Here is a 13698-nt window from a genome sequence, read left to right as displayed (position 1 = left end):
ATGTTTGGGATTGAATTGAGAATTGCAACAAGGTTAAATTGCATTTATTTTCCTCTTTCATGCATGATCTAGAAAACCAGAAGGAGAACATTAAATTATATCAGGCAGCCTGTTACTTGGGGTTTTTAAGAGTTTAATCATGTGATATTCTTGCCGAAGAAATCATTACTTGTAGGCTGTCATTTGATGATTAAAAAAAAAAAATCTTTTTAGTTGAAAAGTGAATTGTTTTTAGAAGGTTGGTAAATAAAATGGAAGGAGCAATCCACCATAGTGTGCTTTATACAATAAAGTGGAAAGTGGGAAATGGTTATTTTGTGATTACATTTCTATAGATAAAAGACCATTTTCATACCAAGGAACATAGATCACTTAGATTCCAGTTGGATTTATTTAATTAAACTTGAGAACAAGTTTGGGCTAATTTTAGATCTGTATCTTTGATTATCCAGAGTACATGGCATTTTGCCCCATAACTGCTATACTCTCAATCTGGCAGGCAGTTTCTTATTAGAGTTCTGGTGAGTTCAATTTAAGAATGATTATGGAAATAATAATAAAATAAAGTATTACTTTAACATATTCGATTTTTAGAAAACTCTTGAATATGTCTCCCCAAAATATTCTTAAGTGTATATCATGCCTACATACAATAAGAAAGGCAACTTTAGCAGTAAATAGAGGAAAATAAAGTGTGTGAGAGTCAGAATATTAAGACTCAATAAAACTTTTATCATAGCTTAAAAAAAATCTCTTATCATTGCTTATTTACAAAAAAATCCATGTCAATATTCTAATATGATGGGATAGTACATTATTTCATTTTCAGAGCCAACTTGAAAGATAATCTTTGATAGCTTTTTGCCTCCTTTCCTACACCCTGTTGATTGACACTTACTTCCCCTTCCAGAAATGTCCATTTCTTTCATACTGTTCTTCACCGCTCAGTCTTCAATCTGATGAACCACTTCTCATTTCATTCCTGCTTCACACTCCAGACTTGTCTTAACTTCCCTGCTGTCCAATGAAGTCCTCTTTCTCTTAATGAAAGTGGTTTCTCTTTGCTTATTATGAAGCAAGTATAGCAATTAAACTAATTCACAGTAAGAAATTAAAGATGAATTATCTTTTCTACTGTTACATTTTAAGAAACTCTTTGTCCTCCTCTACTACAAGTGGGAATACGTATTTTTACATCCTTCCTAGAAAGCACCCGGGCAGCATATATCAAAGATCATAAAGAGTTTTCTTACTATTTCCCAGTAATTTCATTTTCTCTAATTCGAAGTAATTTCATTTTTTCTAATTCTAAGAAAAATAAACTGAAAGAAACACCTATACACCGAGATATTGAGCATGAGGGTAAGTTTCATAGCAGAATTGTCATGAATATAATGATAAATATTGTGATAATATTGTAAGTCGGGAAAGCAGGGAGAAGGAGAGCAAGATAGCTAAGCATTCAGTGCCCGTTTGCAGATGTCCGAGGTCTCTACACCTTGAGCTACTAAGGAAGCGGCATGGGGCCAGGCGGGAGTCATGTCTGCGAAAGAGCTAAAGGATTTTCAGGTACTTAAAACTGGAGAAAACCAACTATTTTGGCTTAAACTTGCCAAAATACCCAAAGTTTAATTAAGCTGGGTTGAGTACAAAGTATGGCTGGTTCGGAGTATGGGCTTCAGATCACATAGAATGGCCTCAACAGTTGTGTGACCTTGGGCAAGCTATTTAATCTCTCCAAACTTCACTCTGCGTATCTTAAATGTGATCATGACATTTACCTTATTAAGGGTATCGTGGGGATTCAAGAACATAACTCATGTAAAGTGACTAAAATCTCCCGTAACAAAATGTGTACTCAAATACTAGTTATAAATGTTATTAATTTAGTGAGGAAGACAGTTAATTATCAGCAGATCACAATGTTAAGATTCTAACTTTAACATACTTTAAAAATTCTCTGATTTTTTGCGGGAAGCCTGCTTCTCCCTCTCCCACTCCCCCTAGCTTGTGTTCCCTTTCTCACTGTCTCTCTCTTTCTGTCAAATAAATAAATAAAATCTTTAAAAATAAATAAATAAATAAAAATTCTCTGACTTTTCAAAGAATTGGGTTATATTTAGTTAGGAAAAATCTTAGGTTATTGAAAAACATCTTAGATTTTATAGCTACATACATATTGCTTTTAATTATGCAAGGTGCAAGGCTATATGCAAGCCACTCCAAATAAATATTCAGAATTGGTGTGCATGGTACCTAGGAGGAAATAACACTTCTGAATTCTGAACCTTATAAACTCAGCCCATAAAGTTACAGTAGAAGTCTCAGAGCCCCATAAAATCTCTTCAGGGTAATTTGCACAAGTCCTTTCTTGTCCTGGGTAGGTGGATGGGCACCAAATGACTTCACCTAAAATGAATAAGCTAATAGCCGATTTGGGAATGCTTTCACCAGACTTAACTCCTTGCCTCTTGTTTTAATGAGGCCAAGTCTCTCTGTGGATATAGTGTATGAAATAACAATTGATACATTGTTATAATTTTTTTCAAAGGATCTGTTTTCTTTCCTATTAAAGAGTTTTAGAGGAGTCAACATGGTATATAACCTGATAGGTTTCATGTGTGCTAAATGTAAAAACTAATTAACTTATATTAGTTAAATTATTGGCAAACAGTAAATTAAGTAATGGAGAATGACAGTCTAATGACTTTTGCGTTGGTCTTTTGCAATTAGGTTGATTATTGACACTCATTGCCTTGTAATAATTTCTTTTAGTTGTCAGTAAATTCAAAAATAGTTTGGTAAACATCCACACAAAGTCCTTTGGAGAATATTAACAATATGTTGCTTACTCTAGTGATCTTTGAGGTGAGGCGGTCTGACTGTAGCATCTCATGTTTCTAGAGATTCTTCGGAAGTGCTGAGGTGAGCATTTGCTGTGTTCATTGCTGGGCCTGGAGCTTTATGTGCATTATCACTTGGAACCTCAGTCTCAATTTTAGTTGGCAGATTAGTTCCATTACAGATGAGGAAAATGAGGTGCAGAGAGATTTTTGTAAAGGGCTGAATCTTTTTCCTTCTATTAAATTTCTCACACATGAATAGGGTTTAGTTGTAATCACAAAAAAAAAAAAACCAAAAAAAACTAATTGTGGGCCTGGAGCAGGGATCCATTGGCAAACTCCAGCCCACAGGCCAGATCTGGCCCATTGTCTGTTTTTGTACAGATGGCAAGCTAAGAAGTGTTTTTACAGTTTTAAATGGTTGGGAAAAAAATCTAAAGAAGAAGAATGTTTTGTGGCATGTGACGATTATCTGACCATCAAATTTCAGTTTTATTGGAACACAGATATCCCTAGTTATTTCTCTATTATCTGTAGATGCCTTCATGATACACAGGCAGCGTGAATAGTTGGGACATGGGCCCTATGACCTGCACAGTCTGAAAGTGCTCCTATCTGCTCCTTTGCAGAAAACTGCTGATCCCTGGTCTAAGCTGATAATTGATCGTAGGCCCTTATAAGAGACTTGATTCATTACTGAATGCTTCCTACTTGCCATGCACTGTGTCGGGTTCTCATACTGGGGATGCAGTAGCGAACAAAGGACACTTTCATGAGGCTTATAGCTTAAAGCTCCTAGTTTGGTTAATACTTTAATAGTAATTAGGTAGATATAATAAGTTTACATAATAACATTATTTGGTCATTTGAATAAAATATTTTAATACTCATAAAGTAGGCTATTAATGGTTTATAAAGTAATGAAATTGGTTAATGTAATAATAGTTATTTGGTTAATCTAAGCATTTAGCATAACCCTTATTGTTTAAACTTTTTTCTTTTTTAAAAATGTAAGTATGCCACCCTGAACATAAGCCTATCTTTTTTGTTGTTTTTAATTAGGGAAAAGGAGGGGTAAGGGCAGAGGCACATGGAGAGAGGGAATCTCAAGCAGGCTCCATGCCTAGTGTGGAGCCTGACATGGGGCTCGATCTCATGACCTTGAGATCATGACCCTGATTTCATGACCAAAATCAAGAGTCAGACATTTAACCAACTGAGCCACCCAGGCACCCCTAAACCTATCTGTTTTAAATGATTTGTGATTTTACTGTGATTAGGATCATAGATTACACATATTACATACATTTTTGTGTTTGCTATAACTATAGATGTTAGCAGTTAGCAGTTAGAAATTGAAGTGAGCACTGGGTGTTATACGCAAACAGTGAATCATGGAACACTACATCAAAAACTAATGATGTAATGTATGGTGATTAACATAACATAATAAAAAAAATCTAAAAAAATTGAAGTGAGCTATTGTCATTCTAGGGGATATTCTGGAAACTGTTTATTGCTAAATTTTTGTTAGGTTCCTGATGTCAGTTTGATTCCTTGTCAATGGTCTTAAGAAATACATTACAACTCATTCAAAGATATTCTGAATTACTAATGTAGTACTTCATAGTGCTTCATTGGTTAGCCTCCGTGTACATTGGTAGTTCTTTTTCCCTCACAGAATGTTAACTTTGTTAATATTATTGTTGGATTTTAATTTGCTTAATTACATATGAAGCACTAATATTTGTCACCACTTTAAGAATCTGTATTAGTCATGCCCTAAAACAAAAGTGTTACATGATTTTCTTATGGCAGTGGTGGCATAATACCTTTGAAAAAATAACAGTGCTGCTTTTCTGTGTTAGACTCATTGTCTAAAGCTTATCCCCGTGTATGTTTTAGAGAAGCATACCATTAGTGCCATGAGTAGAAAGATGGTTTTAATCCATCCATCATTTTTCTATCCATCAAACTTCTGTGGAGTGCTTGACATGCCTCGGTGTCGTCCTAGCAGCTGCGGTGCGGATGTTAGTTTCCCGATACTCAGGAAGCACTGAGTCTTCCCTTCCTGACTAGAGATCATGCATCCCCAGAGTCGTTGACAAGGATTTTACTAAATGGCAGTTTTTGCCTGTGTGTGTGTATACGCGGTTTGCTCCACTTCAGTTCATTTTTCCATGAGCGCACTCCCTCACTTGTAAAGTTCTACATCTGGTAACTTAAGTTTGCTGATTTTTTGTCTTTAGTCTCCTCCAATCTGCTAATTTATCATGTTGACAGTAGGGTTAATTTACCTTATTTGTAGCTTTTCTACATCCTTCTGCACCTTTTATATCTGCATCTGTCATTTTAATGTGAACTCATGATACTTCCTTGATATTGTGAATTATTTCAATTTCTTAATACATATTTTCTATTATAATACGATTCTCACCAGTGCAGTTTTTTGATGTTTGTTATATTTCTATGGAGGAGAAGCTAATGTAATCAATCAGTAACTTTCCGAGTATCTCATTGCAGTGTATTGTGGTTGGCTCTACTTTACAGTGTAGCTTAGCCCCAAAACCAAAATGAGATTTCAAATGCCCACACTATCTCCACTACCCGACAAAAAGAAAGGAGCAATTTAGGGATGAATAGAAGACTTTCTTTCAAGCACTTACTGGATAGTGGTGAAGTATGGCTAGGAGTTTCTTAGTATGGAAAGAGGAAGAAAAAGAGCCTCCCCTTACCTTGGCTGTCTTTCTCACACTCAAACATACACGTATTTATATTTTACATGTTTACTAATTACGATATTCATGTTTTTATTTACCACTGGGCCATTAGTATTTGGTAGATTCCTACTTCCTCTGTACACAGTGCAGTTTAATAAAGCAATATATATATATCTAGTAAGCCCTTAAAAAGTAGTTGACTAGGCCTCTGGAAATTATTTATAGTTAAATTTTCATGTATCTTTTCCTGGTTTTGAATCATGGAATGAGAAAGACCTAATGAGGAAGTCTGTGGTCAATTCGACACACCGGAACAGAATTTCTAAACTAGTTTGAACTTAGTTTTCCTTGCTTTTCCTTTTATGTTTGGTTATAGTTTGGAGGGCATGGGGTAGGCATTGTGGTTCCTCATCTTCAGAAGACTCCTTTTAGGTTAGAACAAAATTAAAATAGCCTTGATATTTACACAGACTAAAATTTGTGACATCAATCCAAATCTTTTCCTTTTGAATTCTAATATAAAACAAAACTAATAAAATATAATATTAAAAATAATAATACAGCTTGAAAAAGTGGTGTGTCTATAAAGGGAACTTATTATTAGAATTGAGCTATTAAATTTCTATTTGTATAATGACAAAAACGTCATAAGGCAAGTGTATAGGATGAGATTGGAGCCACCTGCTGGCTCATAAAATAATAATTTGTATCCTAAAAAATATATTCCAAGCAACTAAGGAAAATCAAAGACAGTAGCAGTTGAAACTGAAGTTTCCACTCAAACATTGGTGTGTTAAAGGTGCTTTAAGGAGTTTTGCAGTTTATGCTTTGGAAGGTTTCTGTATATTCTTAAGTATATATACATCTGTTAGAAAGCTAATATTAGAAACCATTTATTAGAAAGTGATATACTTATTTGGCTAAATTTCCTAGCTTTTTATATCTTCTAAGTCCTTGGATTAGTGTGAGTTGTCGTTTTGTCTTTTAAACATCTCAATCCACTGAAATTCTTCACAGTACCCAGGGCTTCTGACTCTATTAAATGGAGTCTTACTCTATATCATAAATAATTATAAATAAATATATAATAGGTAAGCATCACTTGATACCTTAGAGCATTTCTGCATTTTTCCTTGTCTGCAGGATTTTGGTAGTTTATCTTTGGTTTTACATTTCTTCTCTTTTAGATGTTAATATGTTATCGTAAGACCTAGAAAACAGTAAAAACATCTTTAGTTGGCCAAAGACCTGGTATTATTGCACTTTGGCTGATACTTTGTTTTGCCAGGATCCTTTCTAGGGTTGTAAGCTGCCCTGTGAGGACGGTTGGGGCTGTTTGCACTTCTAGTGAATTCCTTCTCAATCTGTGATGAGATTAGAATTATTTAAACTCATGACAATTCCAAGAAGCTATGGATGGCTGATAAACACCTCAGTTAGAGTCAATAGAAGTTCTTGGTTTAGACACAGCCCGCATTTTTTAGTTCTGGTAATCTGTCTCCATGTCCTGACTTACACTTTTTTGTGTGTCTGTCTTAAATTGATGAGGTAAAGCCTTGCTCATATGTTTTGGGAAACCTCAAAGCTTTTCTCGTGTAACCATTCTTATGGAACCAGCTCTGGAGATGTTATATGACCTTTTTGTATCCGGTATCTAGGTATTTATTCCCACATCATCAGAGTAAAGAAGTAAATTTCTAGATGTGACATTGTTGGACCCAGTTGTCCAGGGTTTAGCAAATCAATTTAAATCTCTCATTTTTATTTTCTTAATCTACGAAATATTATAGTGGGACCAGATTATTTCTTGGGTTCTCATTCACTATAATTTGTCCTATGGATCTGTATTGATTCTGTAAGGATAACTGTGAACGTAAACAATGGTCTGTTAATCGTCTGTTGTATTATTGCTATTTCAAATTGCCTTTTTCATTTTGTTTCCTTTTGCTGGAGTGATTATTTATATTGTCAGCACTAAAAAGACAAAAGTGATTTCCCATTGTTAAAATGCAGTATTTAGCAATAAGATACCATGCTCTCCTACTCCGTTGCCAGCATACGTTTTTATTCCTCAAGAATATGAAACATTTATTGAATACTTACCATGTAGCAGACTGGTACCCTGCACTAGAAATAGTAATGCGTGAAACATAATTCCTGTCCTCAGGGAACTTTCAGTATAGTGATTTTTTTTGGGCGGGGGGGGTTGGTGACAGTCTAATCTCCTCAGCCCTGATAATTTCCCTGTAGGTTCTGGCATATTCTTATATCTTTTTTCTAGGAATGTTAACCTGAGACAAGTCAACTGCTTTATGCCCTTTATGTGATTGTAGTAAATTTCAATGTTCTCTTAGGGTCAGAAAAGTACATGTCAACGATTTTGTAAAAATGACATATATATCTTTTAGGGCATAGTATATTTCTGAATGATGAGAAATTAATTTTTTCATTGGTCACTACCTTGTAGGATAGCAGTCATAAATGAATGAAGCCCAGGTTGAGCTTGACACATTTAGAGAGACCTTGAAGTTAAAGAAGAACCGTTAAATCTACTGAGAACAGTTCTTAGAATAATTTAGGAGGCAGTATGGGTGTTCTGTATCCTTGAAAACTCTTTGAATGGCAACTTTATATACAGGATTATATTTAACTTCCCCTTACTCAGCTGTTTATGAGAGACCACGAATTGTTACATTCGTGAATTAAGAAGTTACGGTTTTACACGCCTTTGCCTTTGTTAAGACAGTGGAGGAAAAGGGGTCATTTCAGAAATACTGTTTCTCTAGCTGTCTGAGTTCACGAGTGCCAACAAGTTGGCACTGTCGTAGCTTCGTAGTTGTAAATATATTCCTGGTTTTCCACTAGGTAAGGTCTCTGGTGTAGAAGAGGCAAAGACCATATAAATTCACTTCCTTATGTCCAAAAAGTAATCCAAGAGACATATTTATGCAGGTGTAGCTCTTCATGCTGCTTTTTACTTTGGGTAAGAAAGGTGCTGTAAAGGAATTTTATAGAACAGCTGACTTGATTTTACTTAAAATGTAGTTTTATCATTAGTTCAATATTAATGAGTTTTTCCATTCATGTAAGTAAACTTAGGAGGTCCACTTAAATTCATACTTCTTTTTTAGAAATAGTTTCATTTTAACTTCAGGTAGTTTTACTGTGAATATATTTTATAATACTTGTACCAGAGTCCTTATGTTAATCTCGAATGTTGTCACAGCAGTGATTCTTAAAGACCATTAATGTAGTATAAATCTGCACTTTTGTTGAATAAAATGATTGTCATAATCAGACCATTATTGTGATATTCTAACACCATTTCTGAGATGTCTTGTTATGTGAAATAAAAACGATAATGATACTAATGATCAGGGTATAATACAGGCATAATAGGCTATATCTATTGATACCTTATCTTTACTTTTCTAGTGTTTGATCTTGTCATAATAAGGCTGCCATCATTATGAATTCTTAACTTTCCTCTTACTTTAAACACATAGGGATGTGAGATTATTTCAACGCCTGACCAAGACCATACCGACTTTACCAAGTGTCTTGAACTGCTCCAAAAAAAGATAGAAGAAAAAGACTTACAGGTAAGATATACACCTTTTGGGTGGTTAAGTCTTAGTAACAAGGATATGAAAGATCCTGCTTAAAGTTTTTACTCCTCTGAAGTGATTGGTTATTCTTGTGCCAATGTTTTGGCTGTCAGATTTTTCCTGTATATTAAATAAATCTGTACTTAGCTGCCAAAGAATAATGTGCACTTAAATCAGAGGTCAAAGATTCAAATACCTTATAGTGATGAAGTCACAAGATGGGTGAAGTGGACCTTATATAAAGTAGTTGAAACTGGCAGCTCATTCTTGGCCTAAAATGAGTAGCAACTTTTCATCTCTCATTCATCATTTCCATGAAGACCTATGTGTGTTTTCTTTTTATATGTGTGTTTAAATATTGTAAGGGCAAAACAAACAAATGTGGCCTATATTTGGCCCATGAGTCATCATTACAAACTCTTAAATAAACAAACAAAACATGATCAACTTTTTTACATCAGGGAAGAGTCTGCTACTTTGCATTTGTGGACTCTAAGGTGTTCCGTAATGTTTCTCACCTAGCATCCAAGCATTTAATAACACTAGTTTAGCTAGTATACAAGTTTATATTTTATTATATTTCACAATTTTTCTTGGTACTTGAAATGATATGCAAAATATTTTTTAAGCCAGTGTTTAGTGAAGATCAACCAAATTAAGCCTGAAGCATTGAATGGCAATTGACCATTCTTTTACTGGCAGAAGCAGGAGGGTAAGCTGAGGTGCACGATCAGATTTGTAATTTTAAACTAAGAAAAGTAGGAAAACACCTTTGTACATTAAAATGCTTTTGATGGTACAAATAACAGGAAGTACATTTCAACCTGGCCTCAATAGTCAGGCGAGATAGGTAGTCTTCAGATACAACTCAGATGTCTTGTCTGTTTCTTTGATTGTCTTTGTTCCGCTTTGTAGGCTTTGTCTCTAGTATGGTTTCCCTGACTGCCTTCAATGACCGCTTGTAGCAGCATTTTAGCCCTTCACATCCAGGGGGATTAAAGGAGAAGGGACATCACTTCCCATCATCATCATCCAACTTCAGTCCTGAGATCTCTCCATTAGGCCACTCTTGGTTTTGGCAACATAGGATGAGAGTAACCTGATTGTCTTGGACTGGAGCCGGGATTGAGTCTCATGCAGACTAATACCCGTGTGGCAGGACAGCAGAGGTGTTGGAGGGGCAGTCCTAAGAAAAACTTACTCCCTCACAAAAGTTTTTCAGATTGCTTTTGGCATATATTTACTAAGTTGAGGTAGTAGATCCTTTTCTGTCTTTGAAGACAAGCCTTGTTAATTATCCTCATTGACAAGTAGCACATTGTACAAACTGAACAAAATTGAGTGAACATTTCCCATCTCTGTTGTAGCTTGAACTATACCAAATGTATTGTGCTATTTCCAGCAATAAATTGCTATAATTAAATATTTATTTAATGAAAACAGAACACAGCCCATTGAGAGTTATCTGCTTCATCCAGACGGAGCTGATTTTGAGTTTCTTAGAAAAGAAATTGTAAATTCCTCACAACCCGTGTTTCAGTTTTCCTAGCATCAACACTGAAATTATTGAAAGCTGGGAATGCAATTATGTGTGTCAAGTTGATAGTATCTGTAATACAGTATTTGGTCATTAAGTCTGAAAATAAATAATCGTATCTCAAACTTAATGCTGAAATTCAGAGAGACCTTGAAGTGAGGGAAGAGGGTAATCAGGTATCAGGTGTATATGATCTGCGAAACTAACCTGGTAAGGTCTTGGATGATCCAGTAGGGAGGACAGAATCAAGACCTGTTAGAGCAGTCGTGCATTGAGCAGAAGGGACCAGACCCTCCTCCCCTCATTGTGGTTAGTCACCGGCTACGAGCTCTCAGGGAAGGGTGTGGCTTTGGTGGCCCACTTTGCTGTATCCTGGAGTTGCCACTGGGCCATGACAACCAGCTGGCCCCCTCACAGCCCTAGCGAGTTCTTTCTAGGGGGAAAAGGATCAGTGCACTTCCACGGCTGCCTAGGCCCCTGGCATGATTTAGGCCCAGCACATTCTCCAGCCTCGTCTTGTGCTACTATTTCTCTTTGGAAAATATACCCTAGTCCCTCTCCTTCTCTGCCTTAGGTGTCGTCTCCTTTGCCTAGATTGTTTTTGCATATCGTTTGAATATTTTTCGAATTTTTCTTCCTCTTCACCTGTCCCACAATGACAAAAGAGGTGAGGTTGTTAAGGAGGCCATCTCTTCCCCATTCCTCCAGGTTAGTTTCTGCCACTGTATGTGTCTGTACCCCCTGTGTTCTCCTTCAGGGCACTCTGAACACTTCCAGTAATTGTGTTGGTTATTTCTAATTGTTTGCTGGAAGCCTTTCTTCCCAGCCTGACCATATAGCCCACAAAGTGGGGCAGATCTGTCTTGTTCATGCCTGAACAACAGCACCTGGTGTGGAAGAGGTGCTTTGGGCCTGTTGAGTCTGTGTTGTGCCCTATGAACGCACAGGGGAGTTGAATACAACACAGGTAGGGGAAAGGCTTCTTAGAGAAGGCTGAGACGTCATAAACAGATAGGGGTTGCATGGCAGAGGGAAGAAGAGCGTTCTAGGATAGATACCTCAGGACTCAGGGAGGATGGGTAGCTCTTCAGTGAACCAATGGCAGGGAGTTTGAAGAGTTCTAAGATGGACAACAGTGTGATTAGTTTGGTGTTTTAAAAAGCATCATTGGATAAACTGAAGGCTCCATGACTCACAACAAAAACCTTGTGGTTTCCTTAATATAACCTTCAGGTTACAGTAAATCTGATGAAATAGAGTATCTGTGAGCTTCCACTCGACTTTACATTTAACCTGGAGATACAGCGTTTCATCTGATTTAATGTAATAGCAAGAGAAAAGCTAAATTAGAAAGACTAGCAAGGAGAGTAATAAAAGATGCTTCTACCCCCAAGTGAGATCATCTTGAGATGAGGGCTATTCAAAATTTCTACTTAAAATGCACATAAACTATATAGAAAGATCTTTTATACTTCTCCACCTAATAAGTCCTATCAAATTATCATACATTTGTATTTCTACTTAGTAAATTATAAATATGAATTTGTCATCAAAGTGTCTGTATTTGTAAGATCTTATCTTACATACTTTAAAATGTTAGTTATAAATAAATTAATATTTAATATGTTAAGAAACCGTACTATGTAACATCTTAGAACTTTATAGAATTTGAATTAGTCTGTCCTTACCCTGAAGGAGCTTACTATCCAGAACATGTGATTAATTTTTTAAAGTTTCCCTAAATCACTACAGTTATTTATTTATCTGTTTTAAAACTGTTCACCCTCAACTTTTATTCTTTTGCAAAAGGATTCACCGATACGTGTGACTTTTTAATGCTTTGTTTTCATGTTATCACATTATTTATCTGTAACTGAGTCATGAATAATACATTATCAGGATGCCATCTGATATGACTGGATCTTCAAAGAGCACATCTATTTTCTGATGTCATGATGCATACTTGAGATCTAAACCTTTGAATTGAGTGGAAAACATTAAAAGCTATTGCTCCAACTTTCTAAGAATGTAAGATGCATGTTGTTTAGGAAGAAGCAAAACAAATCTAGATTATAAGGCCCTGAGAATAACAGGCCTCCTAAAATACAGTTTGGAGTATTTTGTACTATTATATGATGACAGAATTCAATATTTCAGTCTCTGAGGTTTTATTTTTTATTTTTATTTTATTTTATTTTTACTGGCTGCTTGGAGTTTATTTTCCACTTGGTACAAGGCACACGGTTCCAGGTGTGAGGAAGACTTGAATGTGGCTTGGATAGTAAACAGTGGGATTCTCTCAACTTCCTTTTTGGTGTTTTGCTATTTTGATATAAAAGAACCCAATTGCTTCTGCCTGTGGCAGCCTGACTAGTCTACGGGGAAGCGGGGGGGAGCGGAATCCAGCGCCTCCTGAAGCCTGGTGGTGGCCACTCAGGATGGCGGCCTGGTGTCGGCTTTGCCAGGTTGGTCACCAAGCTGCTTCCTTCTGGCTTCCAGAGCCAAGTCGCAAATGATCGTGCTGCTGGAGGCCTGAGGAGATTCCGAGTGTTCTGGGGACTCCAACATTGTAGCCATGAACGGGAGAGTGGACTTCCCGAAGAAGAAACTTGCCCACCAGTGATGGGGGTCAGCCCTGGGGTGGTGAGGGATGGCTTCCCCAGCATACTCTGCACTTCTGCAGGAGCTGTTACTGGAAGGGGAGCCTGGGCGGTGGAGGTGATAGTCGCAGGTGGCCATGAGCAAGCCGCTGGAGGGCATGGCTGCCATGCTGTCACTTGTGGGCTGGTGGAAACCTGCGCATGCAGGGGTCAGGGTCCCCCTCCAGTCACCCGCTGCCCCTTGGGCAGGGTGTTCCATGCTCGGGCTAGTCTCTGAGGTTTTAAACACAGATTTAATAGTAAACAAAATTTGGGCAGAAAAGTTGTCCTTAATTGCACACTGTTGGTTGTATAGATTTAAATGCATACTAGTTTAACTTGCTGAAACTT

The 13698-nt window shown here is 36.7% G+C and overlaps 1 protein-coding gene and 1 pseudogene across 4 annotated transcripts in view; one reads left to right on the top strand and one right to left on the bottom strand.

The window, feature by feature from the left end:
* TPK1 (thiamin pyrophosphokinase 1) overlaps positions 1-13698 on the top strand; it is a 339219-nt gene that overhangs the window by 166046 nt on the left and 159475 nt on the right. For all 4 annotated transcript variants that reach the window (XM_025854784.2, XM_025854777.2, XM_073899329.1 and 1 more), the window contains one exon: positions 9070-9165. In XM_025854784.2, the coding sequence (XP_025710569.1) occupies positions 9070-9165 (96 nt within the window). The remainder of the gene's footprint in view (positions 1-9069; positions 9166-13698) is intronic.
* On the bottom strand, positions 13142-13675 carry LOC141373924 (pancreatic progenitor cell differentiation and proliferation factor pseudogene; annotated as a pseudogene).

Source organism: Callorhinus ursinus, unplaced genomic scaffold, assembly GCF_003265705.2.
Source record: "Callorhinus ursinus isolate GAN/ISIS: 27379988/994484 unplaced genomic scaffold, GSC_fseal_2.0 scaffold12, whole genome shotgun sequence".
NCBI lineage: Eukaryota > Metazoa > Chordata > Mammalia > Carnivora > Otariidae > Callorhinus > Callorhinus ursinus.
This window is presented reverse-complemented; position numbering and strand designations above follow the sequence as displayed.